Here is a 27,784-nt window from a genome sequence, read left to right as displayed (position 1 = left end):
TTGTTCCAGTAGGCTCTTTCAGGGATTCTAAGAACTGACGTGGGAAGATATTAGCATCAGTTGCGCTGGAATTCACACTTAAGTCGAATAGCCAAGTTGGTAGATTCGCTCGACGTCCAGTCATCGAGGGCCTCCCTCGAGATGATCCCCGGTACGACCCTTGCTTTGACAATGACATCAAAGCGGCCAATATGCCCTTCTCTATGGGCCCGCGAAGCTTCGTTAGTGGTAAGTGACTTATTCTCATTCCCCTTCTTCACTAGATTATCATCTTATATGAAATTTCTTCGTAGTTCCTCTCTTGCGTGACACTCGCTAGATTTCTGTAGAACTTTGGCTCAATTCCGGCAAACTCGTAGGGACTGGTTGGATCAGAAAGCATATATCCATATGAGTTAAAATTACTCAAGGTAATACTCGTTGCTCATCCGGGATAGTAGAGGCTCTTTGTATTGATATTCGGATTGTACTAAGGCATGTAGAATGGAAGAGTCAGCCTCTATAGCAGAATCAACGGCCAGAGTGGGAGTTGGTAGATGCAATTACCTCATGCACACTCTCTTGGTGCTCCGTTTGTGCGTTGCGCACTGTGGACACGTAATGACAGTACAAAACAAGAGAAAATGGAGACTTATGCCACACTTGCGGAGTGTATGGCGCATGAACAGTCAACACTTGAAATTCCTGTGAGACATGTCGAGATCGTAGAGCGGTCGAGTCAATAAGGATGGTATGATGGAGTGTTAGAAAGCCGAGGCCGTACAAGAATAAAATCAGGTGATCTTTTTACAGCGAAGGCAGAGCGAAACCGGCAATTCCTTCCGCGTAATAACAGTTTGCAGCCTCGAAAAGACAAGCAGTTGTATTGTAGTGTACGTATGAGTCACATTAGAGACTAATTGTCGTATGTACACGACAAGCATCTCCATACAATATTCTCCAAACTGCTTGGCCAGACTCCACCTAAGCGCTAGCCACCACGCTACCCTTCAGTAAAGTCGGCTCTGCAGTAGTGAAATTCTTGATATCACCGAAAACCGCCTGGGCTGCGTCGCTGGTAGCGGCGGCATTGAAATCCTCCATGCTCTTCCACTTCAAGATAGCTTGGACCTGATACGGCGCATCAGCAGGGAAGGTGATGATCTCCCAGCCCACAAGGCCATATGGGGTCCAAGAGCTGTTTGGCAAAGATGTTAGGTGGTATTTTTAGTAGGGCGGGTTCGAGAGATCTTACGAAGACACGAGGGGCATATGAGTCTTGAGGTAATAGTCATGGTCGAAGGATGGACCGGACGAATAGAGGACCTGGACTCGAACTTCGGCCATTTTGTCGATATTGATGATAATGGGTAGGTATGTGCTGCTTGAGGTGGGTTGTTAATGGAATAAATGAAGGTCGCCTGTCTACAATTGAGGGGCCTGTCTCGGGTTTCGGAGTATCTGGGGCGCCGAGATTCATTATTTTGATGGAAATTGTGCATGTGGAGATGTGGGTCTTTTTGTGCCAGCCACGGAGTATAGTGATCCCTTGCACTGTGGTACTCTTGACTACACCGCCGATGACAATTATCTGCATATCTGCCCTGCTGGTTGATATCCTCAGTAGTATGTAGTTTGGGTAGATAAGGCAGACTTGCATATTGCCGTGTAACAGTAGTCCTCAGCCAGATTTCCCACTGCACGGGGTGATGGCTCAGTTGGCTTCATCATGCAGATAGTTGACCTCCAGGCGTATATATGGTCCATATCCCACAGATAAATCTGAAACGACAACATATTTACCAGATATCCAGTTAGCTTCATTAAACAACAACCCAATACCCAATCTCGATTATCATGGCAAAGCTTCAACCCACCGCAGTACCTCGACTAAAAGCCCAGATCGACGCTGTGACAGGAACACCCGATGGGATCCCAGGTGTCGCCTTTGCTGCTGTGAATGTAAGCACGTCATTGCATCAAGATCTATACTGCAGCAGACATCCACCTGCCTGGCCTATTGTAACAACAAATTCTCACATTCTGCAGAAATCTGGCGATGTCATCTTCGAGCACGCTTCTGGCAAGCTTGGTTTTGGCCGTCCGGAGCCAATGGAGCTTGATAGCATCTTCTGGCTGGCGAGTTGCACAAAGCTGATCACAGGAATTGCCTGTATGCAATTAGTTGAAAAGGGTGTGCTCAATCTAGATGACGTTGAGCTAGTTGAGAGATTGTCCCCTGTCAGTGTGTCTTACAGCAAGCCAGGACTGTGGGAACAGATAATCAGCTAACAGTACATGCAGGAGCTGAAAGCCGTGCAAGTCCTTCAGGACGATGGCACGTTGGTGCCTAAGGAAAGAGAAATCACGATCCGAATGCTATTAACCCATACAGGTACATCCATCCTATCTACTCCCACTTATCACATTGGCAAGACTGACTCTTCCTCTTCTTACCTGTTAGCCGGCTTCGGCTACTCCTTCATGAACAAGAAGCTCCTCAATTCATACGGAGCCAGAGGCCTGGATGAGTTCACCGGTTCATACTACGAAATCCTCAGCCAGCCTCTTATTCACCAGCCCGGTGAGAGATTCGAGTACGGGTACGCACCCTCATCCACATCCACCCTGAACAACAACCCCAACACTACTAAACTCTTGTAGCATCAACATCGACTGGGTCGGCCTCCTAATAGAACGCGCCACCAACACCTCCCTAAACGACTACTTTCAGGAGAACATCTTCACCCCTCTAACCATCAAAGAAATCAACATGTTCCCCACCCCCGCAATGCTCTCCAGACTCTGTTTCATGAACAAGCGCACCCCGGACGGAAAACTCTCCCTCAACGAACAAGGCCATATAACCCGCAACCAATTCCTAGCCCAAACTCCCTCGGAAAGAAAACAGCTCTTCAACCACGGCGGCCATGGCTTATTTGGCCGTCCCAGTGAATACATCCATATCCTTTCTACGCTTCTTAACGACGGCACGCATCCCAAAACGGGGAACAAAATCCTAGAGAAGCATACCGTCGATGAAATGTTTACGAATCAGATTCCCCAGTTTCCGGATTTTGGACGTTGTGTATTTCCCACTTTCTCCATATACAATACTACGAACACAGAAGTCTAACCTCCTCACGATAAATAGGCCATCAATCCACCCCGCCTCGACCTATCAAACCCTACCTCCGACTTCTACCCCGAGCCCAACAACCCCCCACAAGGCTGGGGACTTACCTTTTTCCTGCACGTGCAGGACAGTCACACCCACTCCAAGGGTGCAGCCTGGGCGCCCGGTCTGCCGAATGTGTACTGGTGGTGTGATCGCCAACGCGGGATTGGGGGGATGATAGCGGCGCAGATTTTGCCGTGGCTTGATAAGGAAGTTTTGGGGTTTTGGGTGGGGTTGGAGGAGGCCATTAATGGGGCGATTGAGGAAGAAAGAAGATAGGATGTGGTTCTGTGGGTGATTGGAGAGGGCTTTGGAAAGATGCAGACTGTACAGAAAAGGTAACAAGCATTGATTCAAGTGCATCGCAACGAATTTCATTAATCTCAATAACATTGTTATCCAGGCATACTGTTACTATTTTCAGAAAAGTAACTGTCCAGATGCATCACAATCTCGCCAAATTCAGCTCCTGCTCCTTCAACAACCGCACCGTCTCACGCACCGCAGCATGACCCTGTTCAATCGCCCCATCAACAAACCCCCTCCAACCATCAGCCCAATCCGCACTAGCAAAGACAATCCGTCCCCGATGTTGCTGTAATGCCTGAAGGTACTTCGATGCGGCATTCGGGCCCCAACAAGCCCAAGCCCCTTTAGCGTAAGGATCATTCATCCAGTCGTGAGTCGCATAAGCATCAACATGCACATCAGGATTGACATTCCTTCTGAATTCTTCCACAATGTGTCGCGAGTCCCTCTTGTCAACAAGTTTGCCATTGTATCCGAACCCGATACACCAAGTCCCTGCTGGTCCCGACGGTTGGGTTCCATTATGATCGGAGAATGCGAACATGAAGCTTGAGTTGCCGTGTCCACTGCCAGTCCAGAACCAGCCTGGGAGGGTCTCGCGCAGTTTCAAATGGATCTTGGCGCCCTTGTTGATGTGTCCGTTTCTGATTGCTTCTTGCTGGAGGGTGGGAAGAGGGGGCGTGAATTTGATGTCACCGAGACAGTTCCTAAAATGCCAACCTGTAAGTGTACTACCTAGGTATCCTGCAGTAGTTCTCAGTCTCAAGGGATGATAGATGGTTGGTCACTCACAACGGAATCGTCGAAACCACACTCTTCGCCCTCCACAACCTCCCATCCTTGGTCCCAACCTCAACTCCATTCCAACCACCCACCTCCCTAATCTCCTCCACCACCGTCTCATACACCCTATCCCCCGTAAACTCCTCCAAAACCTTCCCCGCAAAACCCGTCATCCCCCCATCCCCCAACTTAAACACTGCCGCCAACTCAAACACCCCAGTCATACTATATCCCCCAAGCGCATACCATCTCAACGCCTCCACAAACCCAATCTCCCTCCCCGACGCACTCCCAAACGTACTAACATTCGACTCGAACAACTCCTTCTCCCACTCCGACACATCCCCATCATCCAACGCATCCAACCGATCCCTCACACTCAAACAATCATACCTCTTCCACGGCGCCTCTCTCACCGGATCATGCGGATACGGCATCAACCCCCGACTATCCAATCCATCAATACTAAACACCCTCTGAGCAACACGCTCCAACACTTCCCTCATCGAACCCACCACCCCCGACGATTTAAACGACACCGTTTCAGGCGCCACCGTCCCCGCCGACGTCTTCAGATTCCGATGAAGCCCGTACCGATGTAACTCCGTATACACGTGCGGCTGCGCCCAATGGACCCATGTCCCTCCCATTTCGATCTCCTCGCCCAGGACGTTGGCCGTCCATGTGCGGCCGCCGATTCGATCGCGGGCTTCGAGGAGGAGGACGTTCAGACGGTGGGTTTGGGATAGGTCGCGGGCGGTGATTAGGCCGGCGAATCCGGCCCCGACCACGATGACATCGTAGTGGGGTTGGGGATGAGGGGAACTGGGGTGGATGGAGAAGGTGGAGAGGCCTTCGGTTGTTGTGCTGGGGGTCCAGAGGAGGCCTTCTTTGGTGTGAGGTGTGGGCATGGCGGGTGGGTGGGTGTGGAATGGTATTGGGGCTGGGACTGGGTGGAGATGTTGGGATGGTCATGCGGATGGGTAGGTGTGAATATATGTCTTTATCTGCTAGCTAGCTATAGGTGGCATGATGTCGGAAAGGCTTTGATATTCGTAAAGGGAGGGACATCTCCAACTGACTTTCGTGATCAATTGGGGCAGTATGGATGGAGTATTCCAACGCACTTTTTAGTCTGTTTAGGATAGTGCAGGGACTAGCGCCTAATGAATGCACTTTTTGATCGATTTGGGATAAGCCTGAGAGGACCTCAGCCCCAGGTTTCGGTCATGGGCAGAATGGTTCCGAGCCCACCCTATCGATGTTTATACGTAAGATGAATGCGTTTAACGAGGGATGTAGAATGAAGCGTCTGAGGCTATCATATTCATAGACTAGATACAAGATAAGGAGGATAGTACCTATAGATTGGGCTATCTACATCACCATCCCCAGACCAACCAGCTAGAGCTTTACATATCTCTGACTCCGACATTTCACCGCAAGTCCATAACTATCCGACGAGAAAGTGATAGTGCTTCCCCTCGGAAAGAAAAACACGTCGCCTGCCTTCAGCGTCGCGGTCTGACCCGTCTCGTCGCGAAAGTTGAACTCCCCTAGCATCATGAACAGTGGGGGTTAGTGATCCACGGTACACGTTATGTGAGTAGAAGCGAGCACCTACCCTCATATACCACCCCGAATTCATCATATTCGTAGGTTGGGGCTGTCGACTCAGTTCCCTTCTCCATGCGAAACCAAGCCCCCACGATGGGGTCGGGGATATCGCTCTGTTGGGTCCCGAGCATGTCATCTAGTAGTGCAGTGAAAGAGTCAGCGGGATACCTGTGGATGTTGACTGTGCACCTACCGAAGAACACATTCGGGACTCCCGGCAATGCAGCAAGCTTGAAGCGCTCGGTCTTGTCTTTGATTTGGAAGGGCATTTTGCCTTTCGAGCACGAGATTCGGTTTTGAAAAGGATTGGATTGGGCTTCAAGACTGGCAGCTCCGAAATGAATTGACCTTGGTCTAATTTAAATTATTCTCGTCCAATCGCATCCCCGGATCCGTGCACTTTTCTGCCGAATCGGGAAGGGGACTCGAACCATACTGCAAAATTCCGTCCTTGGAAATTCATGGAGCTGCAATGTGTCATCGAATGGTTACCCAAGGACCGTCTCTAGTTTCTCTTCCACCATAACCTCAATCCATTGAACAAACTGCTGAGACTCTGCCCCCCGGCCCGGACAGCCTATCGCCGTCTGAGCATCACTTCGAGTCCAGACCTTGTCCAGAATTTCCGTGGCTCGCAAGATCGCGACTATACCCACATGCCGGAGAACGGCCTCCAGACGGGTTCGGACAAAGTCTCGCCAGTACATCTGGACGTCGGCATGGCTGGAGATAGCAACAATTTCACCGCACAGCGTGCTCCAAGCATGTTTTACCGAGCCGCGTCGCACTGGACGCTTCGGCGTCCACTGTAAGGTGCTGCCCGCGATTATAAGCGGGATCGTTAGAAGACAGTTTACTCCAGAGGTCTGCGGGGTAGCAGCAATCAGGGTCAGAGTCGAGACGGCCATGGAGGTGATTTTCTCGGCGGGTGCTGGCTCAGCGCCAGTGGTCTCTTCGGCATCACCTTCCAACAGCTCTGGGTAATTCCGGTAAAGCTCAAGCAAGGCGGCAAGTCTGTATACCTGAGCCAACCTCTGCAGGTCCTGCACAGGTGTCAGAGGATCGGCCGTATCTTCTATCACTTCCTCAGTGGGTATATTGTAATTGAGGAGCGCTGTCTCGGTCTCCCGGGCTGACCGGAGTATATCAGCCTTGAGCTGATCTGCAGCATCCTCCCGAGATGTGACAGATGACAGTTGTTTGAGCAAGGATTGCTGCCGCACCAGAGTACCTACCCTCGCCAGGTGCACAAATAGTGGTGTACAAATACCTGTCCACGGGTTTGGGTGGAGCTTGGGGGGCGTCTTTTGGTCGCAAACCAGATTTAGATAAGCCGTTGCGTCCACCGACTGATTTATTAAGAATGATGCCATGGCTTCCCAATATGCCATAAATCCGGCCATGAAGCTTCGCACACGCAATGATGAATCGAGTGTGAAGGGAACTATCAGGTCGTCCTGAGCGCTCGACATCCACCGTTTGAAGAGGATCCGTGCTCCGTGAAGGTGAGTCGTTCCGAGGGAGGATGGGTTGTGCCAGCCCTATCACACTATTAGCATTGTTAGTTAATACCTTATTCGGAGCAGGCTTCTATACATCCGTCATCCCTAGCAGAATACTTCCGAGCAGTGCTTCCGAGGTTTTGACGGTTGTAAGACTATTGCTCTCGATTCCATCCTTCAGCCTCATCATCTCTGATTTCAAGCACGCAAGTGCTCTTGCCCTATGATCCAACGCAGTAGCTACCAAGTTAGCCTTTAGTGCTGCGAGATGAGCTGCAGACATGGAAAGGACACAGTGGTAGATGAGAGGAGAAGAGGCCATCAGGTCCCCAATGTCCGCGCGAAAGAAATTGACTGCGGAGTCAAAACACGAATTGATCCGGCAAACCTGGACGAAATAATGTCGCAAGATTCCCGATTCTCCGTCCCCAAGAGGTGGAGGTAGAGACAGTGGAAGGGGAAACTGCGCCCATTCGACCCAGTTGGTGGCATCATCTAGGTCATGGCTCAATCGCTCCTCTGGCAATTGCATATCAAGGGGGTCATTCGTCGGGTCAACATTGGGCTCATCCTCTGGAGAAACATTGTTCTGCCGTTGCCCTGTACTGAAGTGCGAGATGGTAAGGCTCTCATCCGGACCCGTGGCAGAAAGATCTTCTAAATTGCTGCCGTCGGGCTGGGTGGACGCAGTAGAACCCCATGGTATCGAGAAAGGCGAGGGGATCCGCAATGCGTCAACGTCGATGACGCTGATAGACTCGATTCTGCTAGAACTGTGCGGGTTTGTTCCTCGAGCGTCGGTGCCACTAGTCCCAATCTCATACTTGGATGACCATTTCAACGGACGCTTGTATCCGGGACAGTCGAAACCCCTTCGAGTGCATTGGCTGCAATGTGGAAGAGTCTCGTCGCATTTCACTCTCTGGGTCATCCAGTCAGCAGGAGCTATGAGATCAAGGACGCTGTTGAACCCACCCTTTGTTTGCAACGAAGACAGCCAGCTGATGATATTATTAGTGCCAGTCTTGCTCCAAGCTGAGCACCTACTGCGAGATTTTAATCGGTTCCGTGGTAGTGGCCGTTGTTCAGACATGGTTGAGTTTTTCGGGATGCTTCCTCAGGGGAAAAGGAGAGGAATGAATGGCTGAGGGGGGTTCGGCTCGATTCCGCGCTTGGGCATTGGAGTCCTCGGCAATGAGAACAGCTAGCCAATCTTTATACTATTCCCCATCTGTCTTATGCTTATCTCGAGCGGTTTGTGGAGAAGATAAGCAGCAGATAAGGCACTTTTATACAATCCAAATTCGTTCTTCTGACCACTATAAAGAGTGCCAAGGCACACACTTACTATACGTCTAACCTCGAATGGTTGAAACCGTATACTCCTTTCTCCCTCTCCAGAACCAATAGAAAGCACTAAAAATCAGCACCGCCCCGAAAATGAGCGACGCATAATTCATATTCTCCGCAGTCACCGGTTGGTACGGAGGAAAGACCATGAAAATACTCGTGTACCCTAGATACAACACCGAGACGAGGTTGATCGGGACGCCAAAGCGACCCATTCTCCACGGGCCGTAGTTGAGCGCTACATGTCTCCTAGAAAGCCGACACCAGAGTATGAGCGTAATTGGAACCAGATAGGACACATGTAACCCCAGAACGGCAAGGGAGATGATGGCGTTGAACGCGGTGGTGGATCCGATATTGACCACCCCAAGAAGAACGAGGACCGTGCTTGTGGCCAGGATTGATCGGGTGGGGGCCTGGGCTTTCGTATCGAGCTCGGTGAGATACCGATAGCCAGGAAGTGCTGTAATCGGGTCAATTGATTGCAAAGTTCTCTGCAAAAAAAAAAAAACATTGGTGGACATACCCTTGTCCCTCGCCAGAGACCACACCATCCGGGCTGCCGATGCTAATAACGCGATCGTACCCAGCCAGGCAGTCAAGATAATCGTAGAAGTCATGGCAGTACTGGCAGCCCGGGAGCCCGTCGCGCTACGAAAGACTTCAATGATCGGATATCCTGTAGAGCTATTGAGAGCCGCGTCCATGTCACCCATACAGAAAAGAACGGCGAGGAGGAACGCGAAGCCCATGACACCATTGATTGTGACAGAGCCTAACATGCAATATGGAACGGATACTGCTGGGTTGTTCATTTCCTCCCCAAGATGAATAGCTCCGTCACATCCTAGGATTAGGTTGCTGTCAGCTTGTGCTATTCCTGTACTGGTGGCTACTCGATCCACTGGCTCACGACCTACCGGCTAGAACATAGCAGCTTGAAAGCAGACCAATGGACCATGCCACCCCATCACTTGACCAGCCAGAATTGTTCACAAAGCTCGTAAAAACGAAATCAGCCGAATGCTTGGTGGGAGAGCAAGCCCATATAACCGCAATATTCGCGATAAATGCGCAGATGTGGATAAGCAGAGATACACCCTCCACAAAGGAGAGAAGGCGGCTGCCCCAGATATTTATAACAGTGCTTAGGCCAACAAGAGCCCAGTATACAAGGGTACTCTGCCATCGCTCCATTTCATATGTTTCGTGGTTGAGAACGACAAGGCCCTGAATCATAGTGGCCGCGAGGAAGGGGGCGCTGGCTGCAAAGGAGATCCAGCCAAATGTACCTAGTAACCGATGAATCTGTTAGTAATTAATCCTTGCAAGGCCCCTTTGGAGGGATTTATACTCACCAGTCCACCCGATAGCCCAACTGAGAGGGTTCTGAAACTTTTCCGGAGCAAGCTTCGCTGTGAAGTGGTACTGACCTCCAGCAGTCGGGTACCTCATAGTTTCTTCAGCTGGGTATCAACTTGAGTGATGGTAACTATAGCTTACATAGAGGCAAGTTCGCTTAGAGAAGCCGCAGTTGCGAGGGCTCCGATCATTGCTACTATGAGTCGGTCAGTCAACCGCTGTCGGTCCACTGGCCCGGATTCCACCAACATAGGAACCCATAGACTAGCGAGACTGGACCCCCACTGACCAGCCCTGCGGCCATTGTGCTTTCCCCAGAGCCCGTGAGTACGTTTTGCATGGCTGAAATGAGCATGTCCCATCTTACCTGGAAAGCGCCTCCCAAGTTGCCATCAGTATTACCGTCATCGAAAGGATTGTGAGACTTGAGAAGCCTTTCTGGAGGTAGATGAAAGTCAATCGATCCCATTCATTTCGTTTACGCTTCGTCTGTGTAATACCTTCAATTCATAAGTCTCTCCCTCATCGTGACTCCTGCTCCTGTCCACCTCAAGCGTGGCGTCGATGGCTGCGGGCTGTATCTTTTTTTCGTTGCAATCCATGATGCTAAAGATACCAGATGGGTAACTGTGTGGGTATGAAGTAATTAGAAGTCTTTAGTGTCGCATCTGAATACTGCCGCAAGTGAATGATGTGGCCATTGGCATTTTTATGAGCCAGGGCAATCCTATGGGGCGCCATCAAACTTACGCTCTTCGATACACGACAGAGATCTGCGGTCCTTATCTCAAGAAGACGGTTGAGCACTTGGTTTCTTTTCCTAAAATGATGCACCAAGTGCGGACGAATCAGAAAATCCCAGATTGATAAGTATTGATAAGTAATCTATCGTGGGATGAGGATAAGCAAGGCGATCAACCCGATTCCGCCAATCGCATTCTGGTGCGAAGAAGAGAAGTGGGGAGATACCTGGAGATGGGAAGGCCCCTGCACTTTTCTCATGCTTTCTTTTGGCTACCTGTGGCTCAAATGACCTGGACCAAAGTGAGTACAACCCCGATTCGTGAGGCGGCCAAAATCACACGCTCTTATCTATAACCGCCAATGTAATATTCGAGCATGCTTCTAGCAAGTTTTAATCACCGTGCTGTTGGGCGTGTCGCAATCCGTAAGTAGTTCTACAAGATAGACTCGTACGAGATGCCTTCGCTTCGTTAAAAGTCTTCTAAACCTCCGGCTGATATTCATATCAATCATCTAGCCTCTGCCCGACATATCCGTCAAAAGAGCGACGCACCCGTCGCAACCTCCGCCAGCTTCCACCCCCCGTAAACATCATTTGCAGCTCCCATCACCAAAATGAACGCCAGGCGCGTATCCTGCTCCTCATCGTTGACTGCCAACGCATAGCTGATCCGCGAGACATACGACGCCAGATTAGCGGCTTCACCCGCAAACGCCGTGGAGCGCGTTGTATCGTTGGTCTTCTGGCTCAGTTCATAGAAGTGCCAGGTTGTTACAACAATATCGTGGAGACAGAGCACGGCGTCGAGAAAGGCACCTGTTCCGCGATGGTCCTTGACGACGAGGTTGCCGGTGCGGAGGACGGGGGCTTTCTCCCCGATTTTATTGAAAATCTTCTGAGCGAGGCCGGAGAAGACAATCTTGAGTGCGATGGCGCTCCCTTTCGAGATATAGGAGAGGATGTTGAAGGGTAGGCTGTCGACGGGGTCCATCGGGACAAGAAAGTCGCCCGCCGCTGAGGAGGCGGCACTCGACAGGCCGACCATGATCGCGCCCACGGTCAGAGGTATGCTCTCCGTTTGATCTTCAGCTTCTAGACCCGTCACAAAATTTCCGACTAGGTAGAGAATCCCGCTGAATAGGTGGCAGCTCATGAAGACTGCTTTTTGTGTCGAGGTTGACATGAGAACCGGTCCTTGGTGCTGGGCGGTGGCGGCGAACGAGGTAAAGGATGACGCGGACGCTGCGAATGAGGTCGAGCGCTGTGATTGAGGGGACAGGCTCGCCACTTCGTCCCAGCTCGCTGCAGAGGTAAGGGTTTGCACCTCGCTGTCGCCCCCCGGGAATGGATAGTGGCCTTCCGTGACCTCGTAGACCACCGTGACGGCGACGGCACCGATCCAGGTGAACAGGTCGAGGAAAGAGATATCAGGCACCCCAATCATATTGAGAAGGTCCGAGATGATGGGAATGTGGATCTTGGTATCAAGCACATCAAGGGCTGACTGGGCCAGCTCAGCCAGCACATTCAAGAGGGCATCAACGACAACCTGCACGCTAGACAGAGTGCCGTCCACAAGGATGGCTGCTAGCTTTTGTAGAATTTCCACTACAGACAATGAATGAAACTGCTTGATCAGATCTTGCAGTTGGCTGAACACGGCGCCCAGCACCTGGCCTTCGTTTGAGACGGCTGTCAGCAGTTCAAGGAGGAGATTCTCGACCAGGTCGAGTGCTGGCGAGTCACCCAGAATCTGTAGCTCACGCGCATGGTCGCGATACTTGTCAGAGAATAGCTTCGCGCTGGGCGTCAGGCTCTCGGATGGATCAGAGCCGGTGCCTGATGCGGACCGGGTTGCCTCCTCTCCAAGCCCAGGAGACCAGTCACTAACGCGAGCCCATTTGTTGACCTGTTTTTCAACCTCCGAGATAGTGCTATCCAGTGCCTGTCGTGCGCGAGGAATTTTATTGACCTGGTCGTGCAGCCATAGCCTAATGAGGTTGTGAATCACATTCTTCGTCCGACAGATATCACCCCAATTCAGCAGGGTTTGGAAGAACATTTTGAGCATATCCCATGCCGTCTTGATTTGTTTGAGCACCCATTGCGCAGCACCTATAAAAGCATTCAAAGTATCCAGAGCAACATGGTAAATCTGCTTGCCGATCTTCGCAAGGAAGTGTAGACTGTTCGTGACCGTATCATAAACGAGCCTCCCCACACTCCCCGCCGCATTCTCCAGTGCTTGCCAGGTGTCGCCCCAGGCAGAGCTGATGGCGCCCGGAATCGATCCCAGGAAATCTCCAAAGTCGCCAGCGAGGGTTCCAAGATCATCGCCCAGGTCTCTCAGATCGTCCCCAAGATCGTCAAGTCTTCCATGAGCAAGATCGTCCAGACCGCGGCCGAGATCATCCACGAACCCAAAGTTGACGACTTTGGGGTTTATGGCACGAAGTCGCATCGTGGATGCTGCTGCTAAATGCGATGTCTTCTTTGGTTCCCGAGCGTTGCGATCGCGAGCTTCTCGAAGAAGGCCCAGATTCTGTGCTACGGCCTGCACGTCACGATCGGGGATCGATGGGTCGACTAAGGGCGTAAACTCTGGTGACCCAAGAATGCCACCGGCCACAGTTTGCTTTGGAAACTGGGCGCTCCGTAGCTTTTCAGCTGAATCGAGTGCAGTTAATTTAGCGAACATCTGGTCTGCCGGATTAATTGCGAGGCTTGTATTCTCCAAGGCGACAGTCAATATCGCACTGCTAAAATTGTCCCCCGTTGCCTGAATGACAGTAAGCGAGCCAGTGGCATCAGTCGCGATCTGGATAGGGGCGGTAGACAGAACATAGTAGAGCCCGTTAATATAGACAGGAATGCGACAGTTGGCGGAGAGATTCACCCGTGCGTATGGAGCTGAGAGCTGCTGATCCATCTGGGTAACATGGATATAACTAGTATACGACATGAAACAGGTAGCATTTTGCTCTGGGGGAGCTGCTAGGGTAATCTCCTGGGCTTGCCATACTTTTCCTGTCTCCGCTGAACCCTGCATGAGCTTGCGGAGCCTTCCATTGCCAGCCACGAAGATGGTGTTGCCACCATCCACTCGGTTGACATAAGGCGAAAACCGCTCGACAGCATCAAGAATCGGCATGGGAGCGCTCCATGAGCCCGGTTCATTGACTTGACTGGTAAGACAGGTTATATAATATACCTGGTTACTTCGATTCCTCCCCCATAGAGTTGTCACCTCATCGCGAGTCATAACCCGCAGTGTATCAGTCCCAGACAGGAGGTCGTTGGTGAGTACTACCATTGGTTCTAGGTTCTCTTCCTGCTTGTCACTGGCGAAGCGGTACAGGGTCGAGTCCTCCCCAGTTGCATAGAGGTCAGTCGACCCGTCAGGATTGCGAGCTGTGGCCATTGACGAGGGAATTGCACCTCCAGGCAGATGTAGCCGGCGCGGCGTGGCAGGACCATGGCCATAGTAGTTGATGATCGGTTCATATACCAGCTGGGGGCTCCCTGCTCCTGTGATGCCCACGGTGTAGATGCCATCCACTGGCTTCCCGCTCACCCGGCCCACGACACTCTGATATGCAGCCGTCGCGATGTCAACCGTAACATCATGCTTAATCCAGGAACGGCCGCTCACTCGAGTAGGGTCGATGTGATAGCGGGCAATGTGCGGGTCACCCTTATTCCCCAGCGGTCGGTCGATATCAACAACTAAATACTGTGTGTGGTCGCGAGTCTCGGCAAAGAGTGCCCCGGTGATGGTAATCGCCTGGGGTAGCTCATGTATCGCATCAAATGGCACCATGGTCCATGTCGGATGGGCTGTCCATGATGTGTCCCCATTTGAATTGGCTAGTGACATGAAAAGATGGTCATTCCCATCCAGACTTACAGCCATCATCAGCCCAATGGTGCCGTCCACAGCGCTCTGACCGACATCAAAGGTGCGAACCGTCGCACTGCAGCCGGGAAACTGGGCGCGTATAGCCGCGGTTGAAAGATCATGGACCTGCCATCCAGTGTGGCATGTACCGCTTTGTTCCTCGAAAACGTTCAAGACTCCCGAAGAGTCAACGGCGAATAAAAGAGCATGACCATCCAAGCTCTGTAGGGCCTCAAACTTGCCGGTAGGTGAGACAACCTGACCTTGCACGTAGTTCTGCATTAATTCTGTGGAGGCTGTCAGCTTCCCGACAGAGCCAGGCAGAAGAGAGGGAGGGACAGGGGGGCTTCCAGCCACAGGCGACGGCTGCTCCTCCTGAAGCGGCGACTGCTGCTGCTGCTGCTGCTGATGACCTTGCGGCTGGGCTGGGCTAACCTTGACGGGATCAACATATGTGATCTTGCAGACCAGGTCCTCGTGGTCCGAGAAAAATGGGTCCTTGTAGGTGAAAACGCGGGCCCCCGGGAACACAAAGCTCTGGAGCTGACTGATTTCCAGCTCGTGTAGGTCGGCAGCGGCGCGGTCAATGTTATCCAGTGCGCCTTCTATAGCACGGGACGTCCCCGATGAAAGAATATCATCCCAAATGCCCACAATCCACGATCCGGGATTGTTAATATCCAGGCTGGCCTCCTTCTTCTCTGGCGGGCTCTCCGACCGATCCACGATGTCCTCGTTGATATTCACCAGCTGCAACGCTCCATTCTGACTGACTGAAATGCTGTACGTGTCGGTCCGGGTCTTATCAATCAGGTTCAGACTAATCTGATGCGTGGAGTCCAGATTGTTATTAATGACCTGGGTACAGGAAACGTTGATTCGAGACCATTGTTCTACCCGGATAGTCCGCTCTTCGAAAAATACATCGAGGGAATAATTGTTCTCGACCTGTGTGAAAATGCGGGAAAGCCAGGGGGACATTAAAGTCGTCTTTGCGAGCTCCTGGAAACCCTCGTCGTAGCCTCTGTGTTCCCCATGAATCACATGGCTCCCGCTCGCGGACACTGTTGCCAGGGATTTTCCACCAACAAGAGGATCAAGGTAGATCCCACTTGATTGAACGTCTGGCAAAAAGCAATACTGAGTCATGTCAAGGTTGGCCGCAACAAAGGCAGCCAAGATGTTGCGGTTTATGGCAATGATTCCGCTGCTTTCTTCGAGGTCCTGTGGTTTCATCCAATTCCAGTCCAACCCGGAGATTCGCGGTACGGGGTTGTTGTTGATTGCACACAGATGGTCCAATGTGGTGGCGGCCGGTTCGGCCGCCACTGTATTCACGATGCGCTCGAATGCGGTCATTTTCAAGGTTGACTCGTCGTCGGGCTGCGTGACCGCAGTGACAGCGACAAGCGGCAAGCCGTGCTCTTTGGCAGTCTTGGTGTAGATATTGCGGAAGTAGGTTTCCAGCACATGTTTGGCGTCGGGATCAGTCACGGTGCTGAAATCCGGGACCGTTTGCAGCACGGCATTGTCCAGGTCATAAAACAGTTGCTGTAAACTGAAGGCCGTGCCTGAGAGATTGACGAGCGCTTTCCGCAGCTGATCTCGGACCTCCGGGTGGCTTTTGAAGTAAGGAGTGTCGAGCTCCTTATCAAGACCTGCCACAGTGAGGTTGACGGACATTTTCATGGCCCAGGGCTGACCGGCAGGACCTTCGGGCTGCTGGAAAACGTTCCAGATGATGTTTCTGCGCGCGTACCTGATCGAGACAACTTTGACCTGTCGGCAGAACAGGTTGAAGGTGACATTGTCAGCGCTGTTCAGGGTGACGATCGGGGGCAGCGTCTTGGGCGTGTGGCCCAGTGGCATGCCAATCTGCAACATTACGCCGACAGCAAAGCCGGCGTCGGCCAGTGCGTCCAGCCGTGGGTCATTTCCGTCGATGTCTTTGGGGATGTCAAAGGGATTGACCCCCTTGCTTTTATTAATCAACTCTTCCAAGCTGATTTGCTCTGTCGGGAAGCCCTTGTCATCTTCCAAAAAACACAGGTACTGGATCGGCTGGGTCCCTTCATCTAAATACTCCAGAAGGCCGGAGTTGATGCTGGCCTGAGTGGTGGCTACCACAAAGTCACATTGACAGCGGGGGTCAGAGAGGTAGGATGACTTGCTGTCCATGGCGAGTGCTGGAGGGTCTCGGCTGGTCGGCTGGAAGGGAAAGATATAGAGAGAACGGTTGGCGGGGTGGTAGGCAATGTAGGCTCGTCCCGTGTTTTTATATCAGTGGAAAGATTCACATGTCGAGGCCCTCTTGCCGAATTCCTTCACTGACCACCAGCTTGGCTCGTCTCAGCCAGCCCCCTTGCTATTATGGAGGGGAGGGGAGGATGGTGGCTTCTGCGCATGTCCTCTTTGGCTAAATTCTTGGGCAGCAGCCTGCAACTGACAGCTTATTGATTTAGCGGGCCGCCGGGGTTGCCCAACCATCATGATTCGGCTGGCTGAGTTGACACTCCCAAGGCTGGTCTAGAATAGACCAAGTAGGCAGTGCAGCGACTCATTGGCTGGCAGCCTGGGGATATTCCGCGAGTCCCGGTCTCTGTCCTCGAAAGATGGAAGTTTTAGCCGACGAGGCGGAGTTTTGTCCGGATCCAGAACCTCCCCGGGAAGCGACCGGCTATTTCTGTTTTCCGATCTAGATCAAAAAGGATTTGATGGGCTGGAATATCAATGCAGGATAGATTCGATGTCTCAGGTGAGGCCTCGGAGTGGAATAGGGAGTCGTTAGACACGGATATCGACTCGTTCATGAAAGTGCCGGGGAAACATGTTGGGTTAACAAGGTGCAGAAAACTCCTGGACCAAATACATTCCTCGAGTGCGCGACTATGAACGTGTCTGTGACGACCAATGGACCGATACTCTACGATCCAAAATCCAGGGTTAATATCCTCTCGATTATCCTCTCCCCACTCAGCTTGACTTTTCATTTTCCTGTCGCCTGTGTGCGGTTTATTGGTGCCATAGGTCAATCCATCCACCCCTTTAGATGTGTCTACCAAGAGGCATTGGCCAGATCCAAAGTCACGATAAGACAGAAAGCTGTTTTCATTGACCGTGAATTTGTGGAAGGGTCGGATACACAGCCGAGCACCAGGGGATTGGCTCCTTTACAAGCTCCCAGAGGGCTTACAACCCTTGATTTCCATCTCAGGACACTGCTGCGACCCAGTGTGCAAATCCGTCATTCCAGGGATGCGCAGATTGTCGCTGGCATCAGACCCAAGAGGGGATGCAAGGTTGGTTTAAAGGAGCATTGCAAAAGGATGTGGCGGTGCTTGATATCATGAGTAATCGGCCGATTGAAGTGTGGATCAGTAAATCGTGGGTGTGGCTGGATGAACTTGTACTGGTATTACAATAACGGCGATCGGACAGTAATCGAATACTAGCTTGTAGAAAATAGGACTCTCCTGTGCCTCTGCTGGCTTGCAGCGATCTACGGTACTATCCACATGGGACAGATTCCGGATATTCCATAGAAGCACTCCACAATAGTGCGATTGGATTATGAAATTCAACCAGTGGCCTTGTAGCGCCGATCATGACAGCTTGATGAGTAAAAGTCATCCAATTTGTGAATGAAGTATATCGAACGTCCTCTTGCGTCATGATGAACGGAGTCTTGCGTACCGGTCAAGTGAACGTGGTCGGCTTGGCATTGGAAGAAATCCTGGACAGGGCTCGACGAGAACCGGGATGTAGCATGATCCACAGGCATGTTTTTAATACCATAGTACTTAATTGATGGGTCTATAACGAGTGCTAACTGCAGCTCGTAACAGCACTATCATCAGGTCGCGGAGATACGAGGATCAGTGACGTAAAGCCTATTCTGTCGCATGATCGGGGGGGGCACGTGTTTCACACTCTGGTATCTGTTCGAGCCAATCGATTCCAAGGTCGAATTTGGAAGCGGGAAATTTGTCCGTCTGCCCTAATGGCGTAGGTGTGGCTTGGGGAGCGGCTGTTGGATAACCCGATCGTGCTTAAGTAGGTGGGTGCTATTGTTCATTTTCAGGGCCGCTGGTGTTATATAAGTCCGGTCTCGACTGCGTGGCCATTTTGCGCATGATAGAGCCATGTTCCTTCTAGGTTCCGACTCGTGTCGTCTGGCAAGGCACATGCTATGCTGTGTTCTTTTGTCGGCTCTCCAGGAACAGGGGGGGCATTCCTAGGCTGTTATTATGCAGATGCTCCTGGATGTATCCTTGACCGTTCTTTGCATGCCGGGACTTTGTTTGCTTGTCGAGGTCTAATTTCAGTAGAGAAAGTGGTCTCTCATAGTCTTCGGGGCAGGTAAGCATGGTAGAACAGTGATGTATCTATGGCGGTGTCTGTTGCCAGGGCTTGTCATTGAGAAGGCAACATGTATCTGCTGTCACTGTGAGTCCTATGCCGTGCAGCGTAATCCTTGCTCGTTGAGCAGCAGTCTGCTTGCAATCGAGAGGGGCAAGGTCGGCCGTAGCCTAATACAACCCCCGGGAGCAACAGTGACACATTCGCGTGGTTTGAGGACTTCTCATGACCAGAGAGCCAATTTCACTCTTTGTTGCATCACCACAGCGTACTATATCTCGCAATTCCCTGCCTTGTCTTCCAATGCAGCTCCACATCCAATCGGTGGATTCGGTCGTGCCATTTCATTGATAACACCGGGAGCAGCGAGTCATGGTGACTGTATATCTAGGACCGTATAGTGCTTGCGACCGTTGTCCGCGGACGTCCAATCCAGAAGCTGCTTGTTTGTGATCCCTGGCCTCCGGGGACGATCTTCATCTAGATTCCGTTAGGTCTGAGCGTCGTACATATTCGGCGTCGTTCTTTGTAGGCTCTTCAGTATCGCACGGCAACCATCTCATCTTGGGAACTGTAGGATCGGATCCAAGGGGCGTTGTGGTGACGTCTGCAGACGCGTTCAGGCCCCGTGACCGTGGTTCAGGTAAGCGGTGGGTGGCCTGGGGCAACAGCATCTGGAGGTCACCTGTGGCAGTCAGGGAGGGTTCATGGGCGACGGCGCCCCTGTTCGCCTTTGTTCGTGAGGTATAAGGCTTTGTATGTGGTGCGGTAGAGCTGTTTCAAACGTATATGCGAATTGAATCATCGTGGGATGCGGCATCAACGATCAGCCCTGGCCGATGTCATAGGGACAGTAGCTAGTACTATCGAGTTGCGGGTTGCGGGTTGTGGGTTGTGGGCCGGTTGCACCTTCCCGGGGTTCAACTCAACCCGCAGCTGGGTTCAACTAGTGCGCTTGGATGTGCGCTTGGATAGATAGCCACTACTCGGCTCTGTGAGCCTGCTGGTTTTGATGCTGTGGTTTTGCCTGAGATATAGGTAGACCAAGTTTGGTCTCTTTGCTGTATGGTGATTCCGATCCTTGAATATTGTGTAAATCTACTGAGAAACGCCTGTGGTGGTCTTCTTTTTGCTGCTGTCATGCGACCGACGTCACCAAGTCTGCGCAAAAGCGCGTTTTCGATCTTCTTAGGAGTATTTCTCGTGTGCTGTGGCTTCTTTTGAATCCTGTATCTGATTATATGCCTAGTATGGTTCAAATTCTATTCGATCGAGTCGGTTTGGGGTACAGAAGTAGATCAATCGATGTGTTGAATATATATATCTGATATGGGAGGCGTACATACCCGCAGGGTTTGGGCCTACAGGTTTACGGTGTATATCCACACAACCACCCACACATACAATTGATATGACGACAAATACATGTTGCCAAGAGCCCTGCGCGCACATATTATCAACAAATATACCCACTCTACCAAATTACTGCTATATCTCGAAGTCAAGGATGAATTCGCAAAAGTTATCCCGGAGTGGTGGAACCGAAGCCGGAGACGCGTAGCGAGTATATCATAAACATCAACACAGAACACACGAATCGACAGAATTTTACCATTGTCCAAGTACGGTGACTCCAAGGCCCTCACGAGAAGGGGATTGTCTTCTGTAGATGACAGACGCCATACGAAATGCATGTAGGTTCAATTGGGAAGCGTTTCTGTATAGAAACTGCTACTACACCATATCCATGTTCTTACGTGGATGTAATAGAAAAACAAAAATAAGCATACAGACTACAGATTCTACACACTTGTAGGAGCAGTCGTGATCATCTTTCGACCGTTCGTATTCATATCGGATCGCGTCCAAGGTCGCGCGATCCTCTTTAGCCTATGGCACCAGCCGAAGCATAAAGGCCGCTATGATACAGAAATTCAACCACGAACACTAGCAGACCAGTAGTGGACGCGTAATAGTAAGTAAAGTACGATAAAACAAACCCAGACCCATGATACTTGTAATGAAAAGATCAAGAACACCCCAACGTCCCAGTCATACCGTGAACCAACCCGAAAAAGCAACCCGTCGCGTCACTGCTGCGGAAGGACAACTGACGCGCCGACCGCGCAGGATGGCTAAAAGAAAGAAGCAGGAAAAGAGAAATGCATTTAACCACCGAAACCGTAGAGGGTACCTGAGATATGATGTTAGACGTGTCGCCAAACAAAACAGAAGTCCGCGCCGAGGGGTACTTACGGCCCTGTCTCTTGAGAGCGTAGACAACGTCGAGGGAGGTGACGGTCTTGCGCTTGGCGTGCTCAGTGTAGGTGACGGCGTCACGGATGACACCCTCAAGGAAGGTCTTGAGGACACCACGAGTCTCCTCGTAGATCATGGCAGAGATACGCTTGACACCACCACGACGAGCGAGACGACGGATAGCGGGCTTGGTGATACCCTGGATGTTGTCACGCAAAATCTTGCGGTGACGCTTGGCGCCACCCTTGCCGAGACCCTTTCCACCCTTTCCACCTGTTGAGACGCGTCAAGTCAGTCACTGTTTATGACGATGATGATGATGATGGATAGATATCCTATCCAAGATGGGAAAGGTCGGATCGACTTACGGCCAGTCATTTTGACGGTTGTTTATGGAGATAAAGTTGAATTAAAATTGAGGAGGAGACGGTGGAGTTGATTGGGCGGCTTAAGCTGGGATGATGAATGCAAAGAGAAGAAGACAGCAGAATCCATGGGACGGGAGATATTTGTATAGCGAAAGGCGCTGCGCGGGGAGGGCGTCGGAATCACACGCTAGAGCGCGGATCGACCAATCAGAGTCTAGGATCCCGACCGGCGGACTTGATCTGTCGGCAACGTGACCGAGCAAGGATGATTCCGCTGGTATGTCGCTGATTCCCACGAGAATGCAGCCAACCACCGAGATCAACAGCCGCAGGGTGTCAGAAGCATTCCTGTCGATGGCTGCGAGCCGCTGCGACAGGCTGATAGAGACACATTCCGAGCCTGAGGTTGGGATCAAGGTGAGGCAGGGGCAGTTTCTAGATCCGTGATCCTGGCCTTCTATTGGTTGGCGGGGGCTAGGGGCTCTCGCTTAGCGCTCCGAGGCAGGCTCGACCGCCTTTGGCCGTCCCGCGCAACCCTTTGATTCTCCCAGCCAAAAGTGAGCCCCGAAATCACGGCTTATGGTGTGCTGCTTTCCGAGCGTTTTTTCGATCAAAGGAACGCCGCGCTAAGGCCCCCCTCCGTTGCTGGCAAACCCAGATCACCACCCACCCTTTCGCTTACTACAAATACCTCCCCCCACCCGCCTCCTCCATCCTTCTTCCATCTCCTCATCCCGTCCACTCTTATCTATCCACCTCCATCTCCTTTCCATCCTCAACGTCATCTTTCCATCTCCAAAACAACTAAATCCATCAAACCTAATCTGCTAAAATGGCTCGTACTAAGCAGACTGCCCGTAAGTGCCACCTTACTGTCCTTTCTCTTCGGGGGTGGTCGTTGAATCGCGTCACGGTCGCGACACCCGTGCCTCACTTGGAACATCACCACTAACCACCATCTACAGGCAAGTCCACTGGTGGCAAGGCCCCTCGTAAGCAGCTCGCTTCCAAGGCCGCCCGCAAGGCCGCTCCCTCCACCGGAGGTGTCAAGAAGCCTCACCGTTACAAGCCCGGTATGTTCCCCTCCCATCTGACGTGGCAAACCATCACCCGAGACATCCGTACTAATAATTCATCCCAGGTACCGTCGCTCTTCGTGAGATCCGTCGTTACCAGAAGAGCACTGAGCTCCTGATCCGCAAGCTGCCCTTCCAGCGTCTCGTTCGCGAAATCGCTCAGGACTTCAAGTCGGACCTCCGCTTCCAGTCTTCCGCCATCGGTGCTCTCCAGGAGTCCGTTGAGGCCTACCTCGTCTCCCTGTTTGAGGACACCAACCTGTGCGCCATCCACGCCAAGCGTGTCACCATCCAGAGCAAGGACATCCAGCTCGCCCGCCGTCTCCGTGGTGAGCGCTCTTAGATTAATTTCTAATGAGTCGATTCCTTTTCTGGTTGGCTCTTATGGGAAGGCGATAATGGGGTTTCTTTTTCTTTTCATGACTACTGGCGATACATGATGGGTTTGCGAATTTCAATGGGTTTCGGCACTGGGTTTTCGTTATTTCTTGCTGCGCAACAAATAGTAGCTGCCGATTCAGCGGCTGGGTGGAATTGATCATGGGGATGCATCCGAATATGTACATTAAGAAAGCTTTTACTTGACGTGACTTCCTCGGAAGCGCCACCGGATGGCATAGACGCGAAATGCAGTATCTATGAAACAATCCCACCTCGTTTGAGATCCGCCTGACAAGGTTGTACTCATAGACGCGTAGAAGTGCCACGGTCGCAGCCTGATGTTGCCTCGCTTGCCAGGTTGTACTCTGCACCGGGGCGATCGACTCGACTCGACTCGACTCGACTGAAAGGGTGTCCAGTGTACGGCATGCAAGGATGGATCTTCAGTCCATGTACCTACTACCCGAGACTTCGTCTGATAAAGGTTGCCAGATGATCTGCGACCGTAAGGACTCAGCGATGTAACGCGGGAGATGCGGTTTTCTGCATCAGCTCCTACCACTGTTTCGGTTACTCCAGGCTTTCTACAGTCCATCCTTATCATGGCGTTGCAAGTTTCAAAGTAGTCTAATTGCTCTGCTTTTACATACTTAGGGAGAGATTACTATTGCGAATCACAAACTGCGGAGTAACTCTGGATGACGCCAGCAAGAACAGTGAGTGGCTTGGGGTTCGGAAACCGCAGCCTGAGTCGCCACTTAGGGGTAAAGCCGACCATAGATGTCTACTGTCGCCACCGATATAGTAGCTAGTACCTCGTATAGTCAGATCCAAAAGGTAGCCTGGCGTGAAAATCCAGATGTGGTTTTAGTTACGAGTTTCTGGTGAGTAGGAGTATACCACACTGCTGCATAGGGTAGAGATACTTCGTAGCGGCGTAGATAATGGAAGATGACTCACCTGCTGCTCGCTCATGATGATGCCCCGGGACTCTGATGGCTCCGTTCGCAGCTGCCTAATCCTCTCCAGCCATTCTTCCCTAATTTCATGACATCCTCCACTTTGCATCATGATGAGTTCAGCATGAGATCCCTAAATTCTAAATTGATGTCCCTAAGGCCATCGGACTTCCTCCATAAACAGAGCCAACAAGGTCAAGATTAACTACGACCCAGCGAGTCTTCAACAGATACGACTGAAGGCCTTCTACAATGATAGCCACGAATATTTAAAGAACAGCGGGGACGGTATAACCAAGGAAAGAAGACAGAAATCTTGTTGGGCTCCAATCATGCACCCAATCTGTGTCGCGCGTATAAGGTGACACCACCATCTTGGGGAACACAGGGGAGAGTGTATGGGTATCGATAGTAGAAGGGAAAGAAAGGGTTGGGTTAAATGCTGACTATTAAATGGTGCAATTCTCTAGGTATCTCTCGATTCATGTCACTCTTTTCCATCTATGAAGATGAAAGGCAGTAAAAACGCTTCAACACCGGGCGTCTTGATACTGTAAGGGGTGTCATCGCGATAAGATTCATGCGGAGGGCTGTTAGTTATCGTTATCGCTCTCTCTTCCGCTGCAGCATGACCCTCACCAACTCCCCTGCGGGACAGCGCGTACATGATCGTCGTCGTCATCATAATCATCACGTCCTGACCCACTGACCTTCCTCATTAGTTCCGGATCAAAGAGATTTATTCCAAATATACGAGCAAGATGCCGTGAATTTCACGATATTGACTGAGACTATAGGCGAATACACACCCTATACCCTCGATGCCATGCTTTGCGATCAAGCACTATCTACCGGCCGACTCAACCCAAGTATCAAGCCCCTTCATCGCATAGTGGTCGTCCAAAGAACCTCCCAGCTAGCAAGGATCCCACACCAGCGAGCTAGCTTATCGGAATCTATCGCGAGTTGCAGATCCCCGTTGGAAGCGCCCTATCCTCTTGTACAATCCGCCGGCTATTACAGTCTTCGTTTGCGCAGAAGAAGAGACCAAAAGGGGTTGGGATACACCGATCCGAATGCTGAAAAACATTTGGTATGGGCTGGGGACAATGGTGGTGCTTTATCAGGCGACCTTGGATGCGTGATGAGGTCAGACGGCTCGACAGTGGGACTTTATAATCATTGATTTCGGCGTAGGGCATGGGATCAATGTGTGCGCGATAAGGAAGTCATGTGAGATATTTGGAGGGTATACAGCACCCAGGAGTGTCAGATTCCCTTCATCATCTAGAACAACCACTGGGACGCGTTTCGGGCGGAAAACCTGCATCATTTACTCGTCGTAGGCGGCCTTGAAATTGGAGATGAATCGCAAATGGGTTATGATATTATAGCAGCCGCAGAAGACAGAGAAAATTGCACCATCATTGTTGATACTAGTATATCGCGAGAGAATGCTTTTTGCTCTTCCTTCAGTTACTTGAGTTCCTACATATCACCTTACGAGAATTAGAGTGGTAGAACCGGAATTATATATAACGTGTCGAGGATTGGGTCCACGAAAACTCAACATCCTGAATCCCCTTCGATTGAATTTGGCACTGCCTATATCGACCCATATAGTCAGTCCCCTCTGATCATTATCGATAGCTCCAACACCCAGTAATTACTACATCACAACGGAATGAGAAGCCGTACACTTTCTTCATCTGAACCTGACACAGCCCTGACAGCGATCAAACCTTCCATACTATCCGAATTTCAAGCACACAGTCCAGATCCCAAGGCTTTGAGGCCATCAATAGATTGTCAAATATACGAGCTCGAGCATGAATAGGGAAGACATAATTTGGCCGTAGCAGGGAGGAGTCATAATCGTTGACATACAAGGACTGACTAGCACCTAGCTATGGTTTTATTAGTCGACTTCGTAAGTCGTAAGATGCTTAGAATAATCTGCTCAAGGAAGGGTATAATTAGCGACTTGATTGAAGGAGTTGGGATGGAATGCACTCATAAATAAACTTTGATGACACTACCCCTAAAATCTCTCATCACTGATGATATTCTCTTTGCTCTCTGGATGCCTAGAAAATATTATAAAATTGATATTCAGACCCGTGTTGGTAGGAAAATGCCTCACGAGCTGATAATGTTGCAGCTCAAATATATACCCCCCCCAATTGAGAGGATTATAATTAACTTCAGCGTCTATGCTGGTATTCCAAGTCTTAATATCATAAGTTAGGATGGTGATCAAGAACCATGGAAGCAAATCAACTATCCCTCGACCGGGAATAGGCCCCATGGAGAAGTAGGTAGGTAATTCGAAATAGTGAGCTCTGTCATCAGGTGATACGATACGGTTGGCTAAGTGGTTTGTATTGAATTGGTACCATTCTTTGATTCGATTCTGGATTTGTGGGTTCACCCTCCTTCCATCCCCTCCACCCCCGCGAGATCAGTTTATGGAAATTTCTTGTGAATATTGATGGATATTGATTGAATTCATCCTGGAGTTTCCAGCACCGACTGCCAAAAGGCATGTTTGAGGTACGTTGCTATCTCGTCCACCATGTTTCATTTCTGTTCGCATAACTGAGTTTCCGATGCTGTTTTCTCACTTATAGGTGACGTTACATTCCAGTGATTAGGATCATCTTGAGTCGGATATTGACTGTGCTATGGAAGCTCTGCATTACATCGCAGAGGCTGCGGGTGGTAATAATGGTTGTTGATCGTCAGGCCGAAGGGATCTGAGGCATGGTAATCTCTTGATGTTTATGATATAATTCTGATATTACTTATCTTAAAGGAAGATGTTGCTAACATGGCTTTTCTCTCAAGGTGTCATCGAAAAGCGTCGACAAGCAGGTTGTACAAGATACCGTAATCACCTTTGTCGTTCGCTTCAGGATCGATGGTCTATGGAAGACTATGTTGATCTGGTTCAAGGAACGACCGCCTGACTATTTCAACAGGACATGGTGTCAAGGATTGCGAGAGGTAAGTCTCGCGTTCCCATTGGCAGTGAGTGGTCTTTTCCGAGTAAGTGAGGCTATTCTAGATTATATATTGCGTGCAAATCTGACCACTGGCTTTCTAGTAGTGAAATTCTATTCTCAGGACAGTCGATTTTCTAACTTCAGGTTGATATGGTCTCAAAAGAACAGTGTTCAGGACCCATGCTCCTAGAGGGACAGGGCGGCAAGAGTTGATGATACCCACGAGCTAACTCCAAGGCCAGTCTCTCTTTCGCAGACATGCCCAATGCTGGTGAGTTGCCATCAAAGTTGCGGTAACGCGAGTTATTCGGACTAGTCAAATGTATGAGTTGCACTAACCAGCGTCGCAATTTCGAGATGCCTGGATGTGAACAGCGCAAGTATGTCGGGGTAGGTATCTTTAAGTTATTTAATAGCGCAGAGCTAGTGGGGTCTGCAGCTATCTGATGGCTTGAGGCCAATGATATCGCGGCACCTAAGATATTCTACCGCTAGCCACTGGGAAACCCTGCTAGCCGAGATAAACGATGCAGTCAGCCGACCACGAGGATGATTGTGATACGGTAAGACCGAGATATCGGGCTTTGACTGTCCTAGGTAATGATGATAAGTTGAAAAGTCAGAAAGCTGTTGATCCGACCCGTAGGGCTAGAA

At 50.8% G+C, this 27,784-nt stretch overlaps 11 protein-coding genes across 11 annotated transcripts; 4 read left to right on the top strand and 7 right to left on the bottom strand.

The window, feature by feature from the left end:
• Positions 1–812: 812 nt before the first annotated feature.
• Positions 813–1,369, bottom strand: BO94DRAFT_283559 (uncharacterized protein). The gene is made up of 2 exons (XM_025606648.1): positions 1,235–1,369; positions 813–1,177 (listed from the first exon to the last, which is right to left on the bottom strand). Exons 1-2 carry the CDS (start codon positions 1,324–1,326, stop codon positions 964–966), a joined length of 306 nt encoding a protein of 101 aa, XP_025471508.1. The 5' UTR covers positions 1,327–1,369; the 3' UTR covers positions 813–963.
• Positions 1,370–1,836: 467 nt separating this feature from the next.
• Positions 1,837–3,436, top strand: BO94DRAFT_610283 (serine hydrolase domain-containing protein; the record flags this gene model as incomplete). Its single annotated transcript, XM_025616605.1, has 6 exons — positions 1,837–1,941; positions 2,029–2,220; positions 2,284–2,374; positions 2,444–2,582; positions 2,644–3,067; positions 3,134–3,436. 6 exons carry the CDS (start codon positions 1,837–1,839, stop codon positions 3,434–3,436), a joined length of 1,254 nt encoding a protein of 417 aa, XP_025471507.1.
• Positions 3,437–3,539: 103 nt separating this feature from the next.
• BO94DRAFT_509438 (flavin monoamine oxidase family protein) lies at positions 3,540–5,201 on the bottom strand. Its single transcript, XM_025609701.1, has 2 exons — positions 4,259–5,201; positions 3,540–4,173 (listed from the first exon to the last, which is right to left on the bottom strand). The coding sequence occupies exons 1-2, from the start codon at positions 5,158–5,160 to the stop codon at positions 3,603–3,605; spliced, it is 1,473 nt and encodes a 490-aa protein (XP_025471506.1). The 5' UTR covers positions 5,161–5,201; the 3' UTR covers positions 3,540–3,602.
• A 452-nt stretch (positions 5,202–5,653) lies between these two features.
• Positions 5,654–6,135, bottom strand: BO94DRAFT_582134 (uncharacterized protein; the record flags this gene model as incomplete). Its single annotated transcript, XM_025615458.1, has 3 exons — positions 5,654–5,805; positions 5,874–6,002; positions 6,060–6,135. The coding sequence occupies 3 exons, from the start codon at positions 6,133–6,135 to the stop codon at positions 5,654–5,656; spliced, it is 357 nt and encodes a 118-aa protein (XP_025471505.1).
• A 219-nt stretch (positions 6,136–6,354) lies between these two features.
• On the bottom strand, positions 6,355–8,461 carry BO94DRAFT_582133 (Zn(II)2Cys6 transcription factor; the record flags this gene model as incomplete). The annotated part of the gene is made up of 4 exons (XM_025615457.1): positions 6,355–7,407; positions 7,463–8,290; positions 8,344–8,369; positions 8,416–8,461. The coding sequence occupies 4 exons, from the start codon at positions 8,459–8,461 to the stop codon at positions 6,355–6,357; spliced, it is 1,953 nt and encodes a 650-aa protein (XP_025471504.1).
• Positions 8,462–8,723: 262 nt separating this feature from the next.
• Positions 8,724–10,682, bottom strand: BO94DRAFT_563298 (putative GABA permease; the record flags this gene model as incomplete). Its single annotated transcript, XM_025614352.1, has 8 exons — positions 8,724–9,181; positions 9,245–9,565; positions 9,639–10,010; positions 10,077–10,168; positions 10,222–10,276; positions 10,330–10,388; positions 10,448–10,518; positions 10,581–10,682. The coding sequence occupies 8 exons, from the start codon at positions 10,680–10,682 to the stop codon at positions 8,724–8,726; spliced, it is 1,530 nt and encodes a 509-aa protein (XP_025471503.1).
• Positions 10,683–11,360: 678 nt separating this feature from the next.
• Positions 11,361–16,901, bottom strand: BO94DRAFT_457575 (uncharacterized protein; the record flags this gene model as incomplete). Its single annotated transcript, XM_025607754.1, has 3 exons — positions 11,361–12,026; positions 12,114–13,168; positions 13,277–16,901. The coding sequence occupies 3 exons, from the start codon at positions 16,899–16,901 to the stop codon at positions 11,361–11,363; spliced, it is 5,346 nt and encodes a 1,781-aa protein (XP_025471502.1).
• A 284-nt stretch (positions 16,902–17,185) lies between these two features.
• Positions 17,186–18,187, top strand: BO94DRAFT_283263 (uncharacterized protein). Its single transcript, XM_025606645.1, has 2 exons — positions 17,186–17,478; positions 17,573–18,187. Exons 1-2 carry the CDS (start codon positions 17,470–17,472, stop codon positions 18,071–18,073), a joined length of 510 nt encoding a protein of 169 aa, XP_025471501.1. The 5' UTR covers positions 17,186–17,469; the 3' UTR covers positions 18,074–18,187.
• An 818-nt stretch (positions 18,188–19,005) lies between these two features.
• On the top strand, positions 19,006–19,520 carry BO94DRAFT_283233 (uncharacterized protein). Its single transcript, XM_025606644.1, has one exon. It carries the CDS (start codon positions 19,103–19,105, stop codon positions 19,481–19,483), a length of 381 nt encoding a protein of 126 aa, XP_025471500.1. The 5' UTR covers positions 19,006–19,102; the 3' UTR covers positions 19,484–19,520.
• A 1,452-nt stretch (positions 19,521–20,972) lies between these two features.
• BO94DRAFT_621200 (histone H4) lies at positions 20,973–21,969 on the bottom strand. Its single transcript, XM_025616984.1, has 3 exons — positions 21,710–21,969; positions 21,339–21,614; positions 20,973–21,276 (listed from the first exon to the last, which is right to left on the bottom strand). Exons 1-3 carry the CDS (start codon positions 21,717–21,719, stop codon positions 21,251–21,253), a joined length of 312 nt encoding a protein of 103 aa, XP_025471499.1. The 5' UTR covers positions 21,720–21,969; the 3' UTR covers positions 20,973–21,250.
• Positions 21,970–22,541: 572 nt separating this feature from the next.
• hhtA (histone H3) lies at positions 22,542–23,128 on the top strand (the record flags this gene model as incomplete). The annotated part of the gene is made up of 3 exons (XM_025615456.1): positions 22,542–22,566; positions 22,675–22,782; positions 22,851–23,128. The coding sequence occupies 3 exons, from the start codon at positions 22,542–22,544 to the stop codon at positions 23,126–23,128; spliced, it is 411 nt and encodes a 136-aa protein (XP_025471498.1).
• Between the last annotated feature and the right edge of the window lie 4,656 nt (positions 23,129–27,784).

Source organism: Aspergillus sclerotioniger (genome assembly GCF_003184525.1).
Source record: "Aspergillus sclerotioniger CBS 115572 chromosome Unknown BO94scaffold_4, whole genome shotgun sequence".
In the NCBI taxonomy this organism is placed as follows: domain Eukaryota; kingdom Fungi; phylum Ascomycota; class Eurotiomycetes; order Eurotiales; family Aspergillaceae; genus Aspergillus; species Aspergillus sclerotioniger.
The sequence above is the reverse complement of the archived record's forward strand: the minus strand, read 5'-3'. Positions and strand labels throughout refer to the sequence as shown.

Bases quoted from the DNA above. Each gene is read 5' to 3' on its own strand.
- BO94DRAFT_283559 (XM_025606648.1), bottom strand. From the start codon at position 1,326: ATGGCCGAAGTTCGAGTCCAGGTCCTCTATTCGTCCGGTCCATCCTTC. The intron at 1,178-1,234 runs GTAAGATCTCTC...TTTGCCAAACAG, and splicing joins CATATGCCCCTCGTGTCTTC to CTCTTGGACCCCATATGGCC.
- BO94DRAFT_509438 (XM_025609701.1), bottom strand. From the start codon at position 5,160: ATGCCCACACCTCACACCAAAGAAGGCCTCCTCTGGACCCCCAGCACA. The intron at 4,174-4,258 runs GTGAGTGACCAA...TTGGCATTTTAG, and splicing joins GTGGTTTCGACGATTCCGTT to GAACTGTCTCGGTGACATCA.
- BO94DRAFT_283233 (XM_025606644.1), top strand. From the start codon at position 19,103: ATGTATCTATGGCGGTGTCTGTTGCCAGGGCTTGTCATTGAGAAGGCA.
- BO94DRAFT_621200 (XM_025616984.1), bottom strand. The intron at 21,277-21,338 runs GTAAGTACCCCT...ATCATATCTCAG, and splicing joins CGCTCTCAAGAGACAGGGCC to GTACCCTCTACGGTTTCGGT.